At 31.1% G+C, this 15,812-nt stretch overlaps 7 protein-coding genes across 7 annotated transcripts; 4 read left to right on the forward strand and 3 right to left on the reverse strand.

Annotated features, from left to right (window-relative positions):
• Positions 1-24: 24 nt before the first annotated feature.
• Positions 25-1,002, reverse strand: FG386_002529 (stress-induced protein sti1-like protein; the record flags this gene model as incomplete). Its single annotated transcript, XM_067341891.1, has 1 exon — positions 25-1,002. The coding sequence occupies one exon, from the start codon at positions 1,000-1,002 to the stop codon at positions 25-27; it is 978 nt and encodes a 325-aa protein (XP_067197999.1).
• Positions 1,003-1,182: 180 nt separating this feature from the next.
• FG386_002531 (uncharacterized protein) lies at positions 1,183-5,052 on the forward strand (the record flags this gene model as incomplete). The annotated part of the gene is made up of 1 exon (XM_067341893.1): positions 1,183-5,052. The coding sequence occupies one exon, from the start codon at positions 1,183-1,185 to the stop codon at positions 5,050-5,052; it is 3,870 nt and encodes a 1,289-aa protein (XP_067198001.1).
• Positions 5,053-5,202: 150 nt separating this feature from the next.
• Positions 5,203-6,144, reverse strand: FG386_002532 (guanine nucleotide-binding protein; the record flags this gene model as incomplete). Its single annotated transcript, XM_067341894.1, has 1 exon — positions 5,203-6,144. The coding sequence occupies one exon, from the start codon at positions 6,142-6,144 to the stop codon at positions 5,203-5,205; it is 942 nt and encodes a 313-aa protein (XP_067198002.1).
• A 426-nt stretch (positions 6,145-6,570) lies between these two features.
• On the forward strand, positions 6,571-8,926 carry FG386_002533 (protein kinase domain containing protein; the record flags this gene model as incomplete). Its single annotated transcript, XM_067341895.1, has 10 exons — positions 6,571-6,637; positions 6,685-6,766; positions 6,815-7,161; positions 7,206-7,270; positions 7,315-7,369; positions 7,416-7,466; positions 7,513-7,747; positions 7,796-7,859; positions 8,085-8,145; positions 8,196-8,926. The coding sequence occupies 10 exons, from the start codon at positions 6,571-6,573 to the stop codon at positions 8,924-8,926; spliced, it is 1,758 nt and encodes a 585-aa protein (XP_067198003.1).
• Positions 8,927-8,968: 42 nt separating this feature from the next.
• FG386_002534 (dTDP-glucose 4-6-dehydratase-like protein) lies at positions 8,969-9,964 on the reverse strand (the record flags this gene model as incomplete). Its single annotated transcript, XM_067341896.1, has 1 exon — positions 8,969-9,964. One exon carries the CDS (start codon positions 9,962-9,964, stop codon positions 8,969-8,971), a length of 996 nt encoding a protein of 331 aa, XP_067198004.1.
• Positions 9,965-10,336: 372 nt separating this feature from the next.
• FG386_002535 (uncharacterized protein) lies at positions 10,337-11,974 on the forward strand (the record flags this gene model as incomplete). Its single annotated transcript, XM_067341897.1, has 1 exon — positions 10,337-11,974. The coding sequence occupies one exon, from the start codon at positions 10,337-10,339 to the stop codon at positions 11,972-11,974; it is 1,638 nt and encodes a 545-aa protein (XP_067198005.1).
• A 192-nt stretch (positions 11,975-12,166) lies between these two features.
• On the forward strand, positions 12,167-15,586 carry FG386_002536 (uncharacterized protein; the record flags this gene model as incomplete). Its single annotated transcript, XM_067341898.1, has 1 exon — positions 12,167-15,586. One exon carries the CDS (start codon positions 12,167-12,169, stop codon positions 15,584-15,586), a length of 3,420 nt encoding a protein of 1,139 aa, XP_067198006.1.
• Positions 15,587-15,812: the final 226 nt, after the last annotated feature.

Raw genomic sequence — 15,812 nt, forward strand, 5'->3', positions numbered from 1 at the left:
ACCAGGTAGACCTGAAAACCAATTTTATCCCATTCTTAGTATTCCGGCTGCCATCAATTTTTGTATTCCATTAGCGATTTTTGGATCCTGAATAACTTGTGAAATTGTGGATGGATTTTGCTTTAACTGCTCAAGAACAAGTCTAAACTGTGGATCTGAAAGAAGAGACTGTATCTCAGGGTCGGCGAGTGCATGTGCCACTTGTTCTTCATCTATTTGATCAGAAGAAGATATTTGTTGTATCTTATTCATAGTATTTTTTAGACCTTCATTGCACTCCTTATTTTCAGGGTCATATTTTAAACCTTCTTGGAAAGCTTGGAGTGCTTTATGAAACTCCTTTAAGGAGAAGTGAATATTGCCCTTCCTTGACCAGGCTTTTGTGAAAGTTGGATCAATGTCAATTGCTTTTTGTACATCAAGTAATGCTGACGGATACTCTAACAAATGCATGTAGCAGGCAGCCCTGTTACTATACAGTTTGGCGTCATTTGGGTTTCGCCTTATTGCCTCGTCATATTCTTTTTTTGCACCGGGATAATTCTTTAGTTTAAACAATTCATTACCTTCAAGTCTGTGTTTTTCTGCAAGTTCGGGATTAATGTATGCTTCTCTCTCAGATTTCTCTATTAGGCTTTCCAAATCTCTTAATGATGTCCTTGTATGCCTGTTATTATCTTCCAATAAACTCTTTTCGTACATCTCTTTTGCTTTTTTATATTCCTTCATCTTGGTATAACATGAAGCCATTCTATTGTATACTTTTGCGACCTTTGTATAATCCGCTTTTGTTTCAAATCTCATTTCTAATGCTTTCTGACAAATCTCCAAGCATTTATCAAAGTCTCCCTTTTCAAGATAAGCTGCAGCTTTGTTATTTAACAAAGAGATATCGAGAGGGTCCTTCTCGATTGCCAAATCATAGTTATAAATTGCATCATCAAACTTTTTATTTTTATACAATTCGTTGCCTATCTTTCTGTAGTGATCTGCAGTCTCCATGATTTCACAATATAATAAACAAATCAGATTAAAAATGAAGACGCGACTAAAATTATGTGCCGCGGAGTAGGGGTAAATCGCAAAGTGCTGTTGAAAGAATTTATAAATATTTAATCTGCACTTTCTTATGATTTTTGGAATGTTTGCCATACTTTAGTTTGTTTATACTGCTTCACACTCATGGTATCTCAAAAAAATTCTTATTCTAGTGATAACTCAAATATTTGCTCAGCCATCTCAAATTCAAAATCTCAAAAAAAATTGGAAATTCATGGTGGTAATGAATATTTGAGTCATTTAGGACCAAACACAGGTATGAGTCTTTTAGATTTAAACTCAAGCATTGATTTCTGCAATTTGAATAATTTTAACACTGCATTTGGTACTATTTACAATTATTCAAAATTTAATGATCTCATTCGTTTTTGGGTAGATTTTTCTGGAGATATGAATTATGAAAATTTGAATAAACTGATAAATTCGATTGTTTTATGCTTTGGTAAGGATATTTTCGCAAAATTTTTGCTTATAGAAGATAAGATGAAGTACTTATATTCATGTAACGATGATCCTCGTTTTATTTATATGAAGGTTGAGTATTTAAGGTATAGGATTTCTGGAAATTTTGGGCCTGTTTCAATGACAGACTTAATTAAAGTTATGTTTGGAGATTCAACTTCTGAACTTTCAAAACTTCTATTGAATTTAGATATATGTGATATTCAACCTCTAATTCTTATTTTGTCTTCTCATTACATAAATATTAATTGGTATTTTGTTCATGCATCTATTCCAGGTATTTCAGGTAGATACAAAATTTCAAATAGAAACTTCAAATCGGGTGATAATAACGTTTGCAGTATTTCCTGTGATAATTCAACTATAAACTTTTATCCAGCTAAGTATTCAATACATCTGAGTTCATTTTGGATCCTAAGAGACTGTATTTATATTATTCTTCTATTAGTTTATGAAACAAGAACAAAGGTACTAGATGAAAATCTTTTTGATTTTTATTTTAGTTTATTGAAAGACTTGACTTATAAAAGGACATTATTATTGTCTGGCCCAAAACTATCTAATTCTTCCGATAAAGTTGTCATCACCAAAGAACGGTTTTGCATTACATCCGCTATACCATTGTTGGATGTTTTGATTCAATTTCTTTTGAATTCACGTGAATCTGATGATTTTGTTTTGAGGATATTATCTAGAATATCTATGAATGAATCAAAGTTTTGTAACATTAAATTACAAAGTTCCACCATTATCAACTTCCATAATGATTCACCAGTAATTTCTAAGTTTTCTAGTGACAAATTTAATAATAATGTTGGTTTAAATAAGTTTCAAAACTTCAATTCCAGTATAGAAATGCTTTTGAAAGGGGGTGAATTTCTCCTTGTTTATCCAACACAAAATATTTTTAAACGCTTGAAAAAACTATTCTCCAGAAAGAAATGTTTAGATAAAAATATAAAAGATTGTTTCGAAGTCAGTGACGAGTTAAAAATTCAGCTAGAAAATCATTTTCCAAAAGTATTTCTAAAGTTATCTAATGATCTTTCATTTCTTGTTTTTCAAGTTCTAGACGGAAAATTTATAGTCAAAGGGAGAGAGTTAGCAGGTAAACATAGTGTGGAGGAAAACACAAGTGTAAAATTTTCATTAATTAAAAGGTTCAAAAAACGTAAAATACCTATTTCAAATGTTATTTCTTTGGATGTGGGCTATTTTGCAAAACCGGATTGTATTTCTCTCCCGAGCCCCGACATTTCAATACCTTGTTTTTGTTGTGACACACAAAAATTAGATAAAACTTCTGTTCTATATAGAACCCTAGTAATAAGAACAAAAAAAAACGTTTACAAATTTTTGTCTGTTGAAATACAAGATTTATGTGTTAAGCAGTGGCAAGCAGCAATTAAACAGTTTGTAGAATATAAAATATCTCAGGTAAATACTGATAACTCCAAAGGTATAGTTAAGATTACTAAGTACAGAAAAAACAAGTTTTCTCATAGTGATGAATTATTTAACCCGCACATAAAGAAAAAAAGATGGTATGAGGAAATTCTTCCAAATTGGGGTATTCATTGGAACTGTAACTCAATTCCTATCTCAGTTTATGACATAGTTTCACCCGATAATAAATCATTAACGAGGAGTAAACATTATCAGGAATACTCAAAACCAAGTTTTGAAAATTATCTGAAAGTAGTGTCTGATCCTATTTCCAAAGATGATTTTTGTTCATGGTTTTTTGGGTCACATTGGATAAACCAAAATAAGAGCCTGTATATTTCAGCCAGCAAGCAGAAGATAACCAATATCAGGACGATTCCTGTGTTTAAAGGTTGCTCATTTGAAAATTTTAATTCTATTGATGATTGGAGTAGTGTTTCCAATTGGATTCATATATTGCATCAAAAGATTAATAGTTCGTACCATTTACACTCAATACCAATAGTCGATAGAGGTGTTAGATTTGGTACACCTAATTCACAGTTATTATTGGACCTGTGGAATACTGGAGTTCCTATTAATTTAAGGAATAAAATATGGCAAATCGCACTTGGAAATGAAATAAAAGTTTCAAACGAACTTTTTTATATATGGCATTTTCAAAGTATTGCATGTATAAGGGAATATGATTTAAATAGTACGAATATTGCTTTGTTATCTAAATATGCAAGAGAAATACAATCAATTTATTATAAAAATGAAAAGATATGTGAGAAAAAGAAAATTTCTCCTTATGTTGATACAAGAGATCGTGTATTAAATATTTCTTCTTCTTCATTTGTACAATTCATTTTACTAAAAACATGTGGATTTGCAAGAGACTGGGATTATTCATACAAAAAAGGCGATATGAAAAAAGTGAGCCCTTTGATAGATATAAATGAATATTATATAGATTCAGAGTGTGTATCAGTACCTAAACTGTTGAAGAATCTAGTAAACTCTAAGAATGAAGCTCAACAAGGTAGAATATTTTGCTCAAGCGAAAACTATAATAAATTAACATTATCTAACTATCAAAAAATCGAGTCGAACAAACACCCTGACTTTTCTTCTTTAGAAGTTCTGACGTTAAACAGGTTCATTGAATCTCATGGAAACCCCGGAATTTCTGTAAAAGATTGCACTATTCAAAATGATGATAATTCTACCAATATTTTTCATGAAAGTCAATATTCTATTTCAAATTTGACAATAATTAAAGGACTTCTCGATACAATTGGTGCATTGATTACACATTCTCCTAGTATTGGATTTCAACCATGTATTATTAAGTATATACTTGTATTCCTCATGTATATGGAGCCACCCACAGCTTTTAAATGCATATTAAATATGTTGAGTTCATCTGATTTTTTGAATTCAAACACAAATCACATTATTAATAAACTAGAAAGCAGTCTTTACGGTATAGATATTGATGGTTTCTTCAAAAATGAATCCCTCAAAAATATAACTTCAAATTCAGACAATGTTATTGATATCTGTAAAAATGACAGATTTTGGTTGGTCATTTCTCATATATTTCAAAGTTTTGTCTACTCGAACTTTCCACAACTTTACCAACATTTATTATATACTTTAGGAGTAAACTTTGAGGTTATTGTAATAACCTGGTTTAAAAATATATTTATGGACACTCTTTCATTTCCCATAGTTTTAATTATATGGGATAATTTTCTTCTTCTGGGACTTCCTTTTCTTTTCCAGGCAGGTCTGTCATTACTAAAAATATGCGAGTCACAGCTACTTAGATGCGAATCTATTTTAGGTGCATTAAACATTTTGATTCACAATTGCGAACACAATTCATTTGTGATTAAGCCAGATACCTTTGTTACAGCACTTAGAGATATCCAAGCCACCTGTGAAGTCACAAAAATAGTATCAATAATATCACATTATAACATACTAGAACAAAAGAGATGGATAATGAGAAGTCAGCAATCCATAAAAAATTTCCTAATAAATAGGGGATACTATTGCACCTCAACATCAAGCAGGTCAAAGGAACAACTTGAATAGCCTAAGACGACATTTAGACAAGATAGCGTTTAGGAAAAGATAGTCTAGGATTAAGGTGTATTATTTTATTGCCTAACCAATGCTAACGTCCTCAAATAGAAGCTCATAAATTATTCAATTATATCCCTTCTACTTGAGACGCGTAGCTAATTAACTTCTAACTTTATATACGTAGATATTGGAGTCTGTTGAACCGGCAAACAACGTCTTGCCATCATTTGACCATGTTAATGATACACACCATGGGAGACCATTCTTAATAGGTATAGGTGGCGCGAATTCTGCAACGGGTAGTTTGTGTTCAAGTTCCCAAATGCGGATGCATTTGTCAGTAGCGGCACATAACCAATAGTTGCACGGCGAGAAACATAACGCATTTATCGAGTGGTTGGCATCTAGAGAATACAAATGCTTGCCTTCATTAACGTCCCATAACATAACAACTCCGTCCTTGCCACCAGAAGCACATAGCGAACCGTCGGGGGCAATTGTAACAGTGTATAATACAGATGAATGACCAACCAAGTTACAAGTAAGCTTGAAACCTGTGCTCCAGACCTTCACAACTTTATCCCAACCACAAGATACAAAGAGTGGCTGTTCCGTGGATGGTGAAAAACGCACACATGATACCCAGTCATTGTGTTGGCCATCTGACATAGTATACATACAAACTCCCATTGCGTTCCATACCTTAATTGTATGATCACGCGAGCCCGAAATAATTTGTCTGTTGTTAGGTGATAGAGCAACTGAAAAGACGTCAGAAGTATGTCCAACAAAATTTCTAACTGACTTTCCTGCATTCACATCAAACAACCTTAGTGTTTTGTCACAAGAACCAGAAACCACATAGGAACCGTCACTTGAGACAGCAACATCATTTACTGCCTGATTGTGACCAGTTAAGCGAATCTTCGCGGAACCTACAGAATTCTGACCCTTGTCGGTATCCCCCAAGCTCCAAACCAAAACACTCTTATCACGGCTCGCAGATACAACTATGTCAGAATTGTCTGGTGGAGCAGCAATTGATGTTACCCAATCTGAGTGACCGGTTAAACAACCGACAAAATCCATCGAACTTTCCATATTTGAAGACAAGTGGAATCAAGTAAACTCGGAGTAAACCTTCTCTTAATGCTTTTTATGTCTCTAAAAAGATTAATGTACTTTCCGAAAAAGATAGACACGTCTAGTGTATTTTGTAAGACAGAATTCTTTGACATTGATTTTAGATAATGTTAATGTAATAAGGAAAACCTGTCTCAATTATTACCCGCTTTAAACGTTTTTTTGCGCCAAAATGTAAATATTTTATGCGGGAAAAAAGTAATTTTCAACATGTTGCATGCCATTATTTATCAGTATTTAATTGATTTATTTGGCAAATATATTTTGCATGATTTTAATGTCAAGTATTGCAATGAATACATGCAAATGTGTGTGTGTATTATATTTTGATGCTCCTAATGGTGCTTAAAGAGCATTATTTTATGATTTTTTAAATAGACAGATATGAACTCAAGTACTAAGGAATTTCATAAATATGAATTAATAAAAGAGATAGGAAGTGGAACCTTTGGTAAGTTGATACATACAAAGATCTTTGAATAACATTAATTAATTTAGGTAGGGTTTGGATGGCGAGGGATTTGGAGAATAATGAGTTTATTGCAATTAAAAGGAGACCGAAGTGGCAAAATATGATGAGGTAAGCTACTAAATAATTAACAAGAGTAAAGTAAATAACTTTTGTAAGTCGAGAAGTTGAAGCTATGGAAAGTGTAAAAAACAAAGAAGGTTTGGCACAAATAAAAAATAGTTTTTATAGTGTTACTCCGGGAGGTATAATTATGCAAAATATAGTAATGCCTTTAATGAATAAGAGTTTGGGGACTTTTTTAAGGGAACAAAGAATTCTAAGGAAGACAAATCACAAACATAGAATACCGGTAAGAATGATCAAAAGCATTTCTCTCCAGATTGTTAAAGGCCTATCAGCCTTGCACTCTTTGGGTTATACACACAGGGATCTCAAACCCGATAACATTTTATTAAGCTTAAGTAGCAGCAATGAAGATTGTATAGTAAATATTTGTGACCTGGGTAAGTCTCTATTAACTAAATGAAAAACTAAAATAATTCTTTAGGCTCTTCTAAAAAGATCACAAACAATAGGTTAAACATGCCATATGTTGTGAGTAGATACTATAGGGTAAGTAATAAATTATATTTTAAGAGAAATAAGTACATAATTAGGCACCTGAGTTGCTATTAGGAAGTTGTAATTATGATCAGAAAATTGATATCTGGGGTATGTTCTAAATATTAAATTAGAGCTTTTTTATTATTATATACAGCTTTGGGGTGCATATTTGCAGAGTTATTCACACTTGACCCAATATTTGTGGGTAAGTTATTTGTAATATATTCTCCCTATATATTCATTTTCTTCAGGACGTTGCCCAGAAAAACTAAGAAGTAGATTTTCTTCCTATAAACAGGGTTTAGACGAACCATTCCAAATTTTAAAAATAATTGAAGTTCTTGGAAACCCAAATTCTGAGGACATTAGTTCACTAGTTAACCTTGTTCCAACTTCGATAACAAGAAGTTGTGATTTTTCATTTTTAAATTTGAATGTCAGTCCAATTTCTTGGATTGAATTGTTAGATGGTTTCTTTACGGAGGAGTAAGTAAAAGAAGAATATATAATAAAAAAAAATATACAATTTATTAGAGAAAGGATTTTAGTCGAGCTTATTTCAGATTGCATCCAATGGAATCCGAAGAAGAGACCAACAGTAAGTCCATATAAATTATAAATAAAATAAAACAAAATTTTTATTAACTTTTTAAGATTAATGAAATATTAGGATCGAAGTATTTCGAAATTGATAGTTCGAATAATTGTTGTAATTAAAATGTACTGTGGGGATATATTTTAATATATATGTGCATGTTATTGTTTTTCTGAATGCAGATACTTTTAATATAAAGAAATATTTTTGATATTAACTACTAAAAAGATGAGTTCAGACAAATTAAGTATATTAGATGTGTCTTCTAATAAAAGGGAAATGAATTTAAGTAGGTTTATAAGTTATTTTTCTCTTTTTTCTGTTATAATATAAAATTAGATAACTTGTTTAGGGATTTGGGAGAGGCAATGGTCAAAATAAAAGAGTTAGCAGAGATTGATAGTGCAGCAAAAATGATAGAGTATTCTAATAGAGTCGAATATGAAATGGAAAGATACCAAAAAGAGTTAAGTGGAAAAAATAGTAGTAAAGTTGTTAGAGATATTCTACAACTCGAAACTTCCAGAATTGAAGGAGATTTGGAATCATTGAAGAATGAATATAAGCGACTAGATAATTCAATAAATATTTTGAAAGATGAAAGGAGAAAATTAGAAATTGAATCTATTGAACTTAAATCAAGATATAAATCTATTTCAGAGGCGTTGAGTGAAACTTTAATTAAAATAGCAACTAAAAATGAAGAAATAGAAAAATACAGGCAAATAAATGATATTGTAAAAAAAGAAATAGAGGATCTAGAACTTGCAATTACACTTGAGGAAGGTGAAATTAAAGAACAAAAGAATATATTGAAAGATATCGAGATTAATCATGAAATTAAAGAAATCGAAGCAAAAAAAAACAAGATTTATATCACAGAAACAGCAAAGGAATTTGATGTTAAACTAAAAATGAGAGAATTAGTTGAGAATAACATAAATGGTACAAAATTTAACACTAACAGATCAAATATTTATTATGAAAGCAAGTTATCTAGATTCAGCAAAAAACATCAGTATAACCTAAGCTTCAATTTGAGAAAAACAATTTCCAGTAATATTCATTAAGCGAGAAGTCAATTCATAAAAAAAAAACTGAATGAAAACCACCTAAAGTAAATTCGCTTCCCCTTGATACACAATTTCGTAACTTGTATGTTTAAAATTTTTTTTAAAATAAGATATCGTTTCTTTGAGCCCCAATTTAAAATCAATTTTTGGAGTCCAACCGATAATTTCGATTGCTTTGGAAATATCAGGCTTTCTCCTTTTTGGATCATCAGTTGGAATTGATCTAAACTCAAAAGGAGTTTCAAAACCATTCAATTCGTTTATTATCTCTGCTAATTCAATAATAGATATTTCAACTGGATTCCCAATATTGATAGGTAATATATTACTTCCATTTTTCACTTCAAGATTCATCAAGTTATAGAGAGCTTCAACTGTATCAGATATATAACAGAAGCTTCTAGTTTGTTTGCCGTCTCCATATATAGGTATTTTCTCACCCTTTAGGCTTGCAACAATAAAATTAGAAATGACCCTGCCGTCATTGGGTAACATTTTTGGGCCATATGTATTAAAAATTCTAGCAATTCTAACATCAACTCCATAAGATTTATTGTAATCCATACATAGAGTCTCTGCAACGCGTTTTCCCTCATCATAACAACTTCTATTCCCAACTATATTCACATTACCAAAGTATTCCTCAGTTTGTGGATGAATAAGAGGATCGCCATACACTTCTGAACTGGAAGCAAAAACTACCCTGGAGTTTGATTTTTTAGCAAGCTCCAAAATATTCATTGTTCCAATGAAACAAGTCTTAAGAGTGTAGGTAGGGGACTTCTGATAATAAGGGGGTGATGCAGGACAAGCCAAGTGATAAATTTCATCAACTTGAAGGTCAATAGGTTCGATTATGTCATGTTCTATCATCTCAAAATTCGGATTTACAAGAAAAGGTTCCACATTCTCTTTACTTCCAGAGTAATGATTGTCCAAAGAGATAACATGATAGCCTTTATCTAAAAGGTACTTAACTATATGTGAACCAACGAACCCAGAACCACCAGTTACAAGCACTTTTTTTGTTTTCATGATAAATATCTAGAATTCAACCTCTATAAAAGCAAATAATTCAGATTAAAACCTTGCAACCTGTCTAAAATTACAGAATAAAAGATATGCATTTAGGCGGGAGCAAACACCACATGTATCACTCAACTCAGGCGGGAAAGTAATAGGTTTGTGTGGGTATCTTTTGCGTTTCCCCACTTGATGGAAAGCAGTAGAAAAGAATAAAAGGATTTTATCAAGTAAATTAAACTGAGTTTGTAATAAAAAGAATTATTTGCTATTTACATATTGCCCTCAGTTTGAAGGAATTTTAAATTAAGAAGCATAATAAGGAAGACCCACTCTCATATAAGTGCATTTTTCTTTAAGTGAAAAGGTGGTACATTTTCTATAATGGGTAGTTGCGCATCTAAGACAGAGAAAACAATCGAAAAGAAAAAAACTCCTCCAGTATTGGGATTGAAGGTAGAGAAACGTGGACTAATTGAACTTCAAGACAAAATAACATATGAGGGTGAGTGGTTAGGAGAAAATAAACATGGTTATGGAGTGCAACGATGGCCAGATGGTGCTGTGTTCAAAGGGAACTTTTCGAATGGTGTTGCGAACGGATATGGAGTATTTATTCATACAGATGGAGACAGGTATGAAGGTGAATGGCAAAATGATAGGGCACACGGTTATGGAACCTACACACACTCTGATGGTAGCAAGTATGTTGGGGAATGGAAGAATGACAAGAAACATGGCAAAGCAATTGAAAGCTGGGTTGATGGTAGTAACTTTGAGGGAAATTATGCTTATGGATTGAAGCAGGGGTTCGGTAAGTTTTCTTGGCATGATGGCTCTAAATATATCGGAAATTTTGATGCTAATCAAATAAATGGCTATGGAGTATATTATTGGAATGATGGAAGGATATACACCGGTTCTTGGTTGAAGAATCACATGTTTGGGTTTGGGAAGTTTGATTGGACAGATCATAGATGTTATGAAGGGCAGTATATTAATGATAAAAAGGATGGAGATGGAAAATTTACCTGGCCTGATGGTCGCGCATACATTGGACAGTGGAAAAATGGGAAACAACATGGTATTGGAATATTTTATAACTCTAAGAAAGAGGGTAAGGTTGGAGAATGGAAGGATGGTAGTAGGTTGAGATGGATAAAGTCTTCGCTAGAAGATGGTAATTTGGTTGGAGAAGGTTTAACCTTGAGGGAGGAATATTTGAAGCAAAGAGAAGAGTTGTTAAAAGCTAATGGTCTACATGATAACTACAAAAAACTACCGAAAAATAATGTGGAGCTTCAACAAATGCGCGTCTTACAAAAATTCGACGAGTGCTTGGCAACAATGGATTTGAAGACCAGTGATTCTATTAGGCAAGGTGACGATTCGATAGGATCTAAAGATTCTTCTATAAAGGAAATTGTGGGTGAATTTATAGTTAATGAGAATGATGGTGAGAAAAAGGAAATAATTGAAGCTTCATTACATTCCCCGAGAGATGAGATTGGTATAAAAGATGACTCTGAGGTTCTTGGGGAGGCAGTTAATAAAGGAGTTAATGATGAAGATTCAATAAATAATTGCGAAAATGATATCACTGAACAAGTAATAACTGAGCAAGCATTGGAATCAAATAATGATGTGGTCCTTAGGAGCGAGGCCTCAGATAACCAAGTTCAGAGTACCAAAGAGGATTATCAAGACGTGGAGTTGAAAGATGAGGTATCTATTGAAATCAAAGATCAGAAACAGGAAAATGATAGTTACAGGAGTCATGAAAGCGAAAAGTTGGTTTTTGAAGGCAAAGATATAGACGTCCCTGGTGGTTTGGAAAATGAACTTGCTGAGGATGGTTGCTCAAGTTTGAGCTCCAAAGTAGAAGTTAAAAAGAAGTTTAGTGAAATAGGAGAGGTGTTAGAACAAGCAGAACCCGGTTCTCTTGGAAATGCGGTTTTAGAACCAGAGGATGAAGAGAGTAAGACGGAAGTTAACAATGTGGATCAGGTAAATGATACATAAAATGAACAAAATTAGAACTGAGGTGGTACTGGATTTATATAAATTAAAACTCAAGTTTATCTTGAAGCGAATAGACTAATTTTAGAAGAACACTCCTTTTCTCATGTTTTATTGATTACTAGATTTTTTTTTATTAATTGTGCGCGTTCGCACTCGAATTTAATTTTATTTACTCTTGCTTTCTAATTCATAATGTCGATTTTAGGATTGAATCCCTCTGAATTATTTAACTATTTGTATTTATATGACGAGTCTTCTTTTCTAGACCAAAGTTGGTTTCAGAGATCAGTTGAATTTAAGTACTCCAGATATGTATTCATATTGACTGCATTTCTATTGAAAGGTGATAAAATAATTCGGAAATTAAGTACTTCATACTCTCCACTTTACAATAAAGAGATCAATTTTATAACAAGGTTTATAGATGAACACTTTTTGCAGAAAAATGATTATTTCCCTTTGATTGATGATACTCTCACGAAGCTTAAAACACTAGGCTCGACTGATATTGCTGAAATGGAGAAGTTAATAAGTTTCATTGATTTAAATTTTGAAAGTGAAGGAGATGTTTTTAATTTAATATCTCAATTGGCGTTTAGATTTTATTTTGATGATTTTGTTATTCAAACTGAAAACATGGAGCTTAATATTACAAATTATATCGCAAATTACTTATTTTTAGCATATTCCATTGATTATTTAACTTGGGAATTAATTACTTTTGAATATATTGCTTTGATAAAAAGGAAAAAGCTTATTGAAACAGATATCATTGATATCGAGTTTAATGAAGAATTAGAGTCACTTTTTTTTCTCTTGATTAGTCCGTATAATATTTGCCCCTGCACATTAACAATATTGTTATTATATAAGGATAAGATTGATAGTTTCAATGAACTGAAGAAAGATAGCCATTTTCGAATTATAAAAAGTATTATTGAGAAGCTAATGTCCTTTGTAAGTAATACTCTGACGAAGATGAGTCCTGACTTAGCAGAATTATCCTTTGCAATTGTCTATATAAGGGTATTAGCATCATCTTCGTTTCAATTTCAGGCTGAGTTGGGTCATAAACTATTGCAGTTAAAATCTTTAGTTATATCTAGAATAGAAAATCCACTATTGGTTCCACCTTATCTTGATAGATTTATTTTGAATAGCTTTTCTTCATTTGAAGAATTATGGATGGAAATTTCAAGAAACGAATTATTTTTTCAGTCAATTTTAATAACTATTCCTTCATTTGAACTATCAATGTCAATAATCTCTCTAAAAACAAATAATTTAAATTTAAAAAAAAAAACATTAATATTTATATTGATCTTTTCATTAAGTAATTGTTTATCATCAAATGGAGTAGTAAATAAAAATGCTTTGAATATTTTAAGATCTATTTGTAAGTCGAGTCAAGGTTTTTTGGAGGATATAGTTAATTATATGTTATTTTCCTTTAGTAATTGTTCATATTTAATGAATCCTTCATTAAATTATTTTTTGAGAATCATGAATATAATTTTAAACAAAATTAAAGATTTAACAATATCTAATGGAGTTATTATCAGCATGTTAAACCTAGTGCGATTGAGTACTTCTCTTGAAATATCAGATTCTACAATATTTAAATTTTTGGAATCGTTTCCTAATTTGGTTAATAATTGCAATATTGATAATTGCGACAAAATGGCAAATCAAACAGATTTTATTTTGATGGATTTAATACATAATAATCAATGTTGTCTATTAAGCCATTTATTTTGGTGCACTCCTAACTTGATTGTTGTAATACTGAAAAGTATTAAAGTTGAACTCGATTATATTTTTCCATTTGTTAATTCCCTTTCCTCTGCTGTCTCAAATATACAAAATAAGCTGAATGAATTTCAACCTATTAATTCTTCAATAAGACCACAAAATAACAAGTCATATTCTTATAACGAAACAATTGGTGATTTATGTCCACTAAACCAATTAAATATAAAAAGATATGTTAACTTTTTGATAGAAACAAATAATTTAGATAACATTATTATTGTTATTTTGGATTTTTTGTCTGAATGGTTAAGGTTGAACAAAGTAACTATTTATATTGAGTTAATGGAGAATAGATATTTCTTTATCATTCAGAATACCATTTTAAGAACTGAAATAACTGACAATTACCAATTCATATTCCTTCTTTATTTGTTTTCTAGAACAATAGATTATGAAAAGCTTAATTTAATTCTGATTAGGATTAAACTGCAAAACATCCCCTGGAGAGGTTTTTTAAGATGGATAGATTCATGGAGACAGAAAAATTATAAGAGCGTTTTGAATGGCAGAATTTGGAAAATTTTATTTTCTGAAATAATGGCGATACTAATACCCGAGTCTTTCTTTGTTCCATTAGTACCAATTTTCCATAAAAAATACGAAAACGCAAAGTCATTAATTACTAGTAAATGTATTAGGGATAAGATAAATAAATGGTTTTTAAAAAGAAAATATCTTATCAATAGTTGTGAAGAGACACTTAGTATTAATGAATCTACACTATATTGGTTGGAATTATTTTACATGGAGCCAAATATGACTTTTTACTCTAGCATTGAATTACTTTTCACTGTTCCAACTGATTCAAGTGAGAATGGTTTTTTGAATTTACTTTCAGAATTTTACAAAGATGAAAATAAGTTTAAAGATCTATTAATTTCTCCTGAAAATTACTTTAATTCTAACATAAGATATTTTTTTGGTGAAAATTCAGTTGAAATATTGTGCAATATTTACTTGATGATGTTAAACTTATATCAAATAATCAAAGACCAAAATTTAATAACAAAATGCTTCATAAATATGGATTATGAGGTATTTTGTATAGTTTGGAACAAAATAATATATTTAACTAATTTTAAAAACAAATTGACAATAAAGCAACTTTCCTTGTTTGTTGAAACGATTTTGGGAAAGAATGATGTTGCTAGAAATTTAATTGAAAACGGGATTAAATACGGTTATGGAGAATCTAAAAATTCATTAAATAAATTTCTTGATAAAATTCAGCTTCTTGCAAAACTTATTTGTCAGAATAATGTACAAATTGCAAAAGAGCAGTTTGTTCCACCAAAGATTGCAAATAATTTGGATAAATTACTAAACACGAAAACACTAACTGAATTATGGGGAAAATACAGTGTAACTAAAAGAGTTGGAATATCAGGATATGAGATTGAAAAACAAATAATCCATTGTGTCTTATTGTTATTATTGCTTTCAAATATTGTCGTAGAGACACATAACACCATTTCAGACCCCATTAAGGGGCCTTCAAACGTTAATGTTACATCTTTACCAGTGGTTGAGAGGACAATTGTAAGAGTATTTAGTATTGCACAAGAAATAATAAAGTTGAAGAATAAAGGTGAAATTCACGAGAATATTATAGAAAATTTTACTTTATTTCTTGAATCATCATTAGATTTCGTGACTTCTATTTCTAAATCATTTCCACAGATAAATACATCACTTCTAGAGACACTTGACGCACTAAAGCAGCTAATTATTGATAAAAGACTCACTAGTTCAAAATTAATTACGGTTTTAAGTTCAATTGAGAAATCTATTATTTCATAATTCAAGAATAAACACTATACGATCGTACGTTCAAGCGGGCATTTTATTTTTTTTCTCAAAAAATTACAAAAAAAAGAGAAACATAATACATGTGGGAAAACTTTCTTTTCCTCGATTAATAGAGTTAAATCACCATATTCCGTATTAATTATTAATGTAATAAAATCAGCAGGTTAATCTTTTTTTGACAATTAATCAATTCGAGGGTTTTTTCTGAATCTTAAAT

Source organism: Cryptosporidium ryanae (genome assembly GCF_009792415.1).
Source record: "Cryptosporidium ryanae isolate 45019 chromosome Unknown contig_43, whole genome shotgun sequence".
Taxonomy (NCBI): domain Eukaryota; phylum Apicomplexa; class Conoidasida; order Eucoccidiorida; family Cryptosporidiidae; genus Cryptosporidium; species Cryptosporidium ryanae.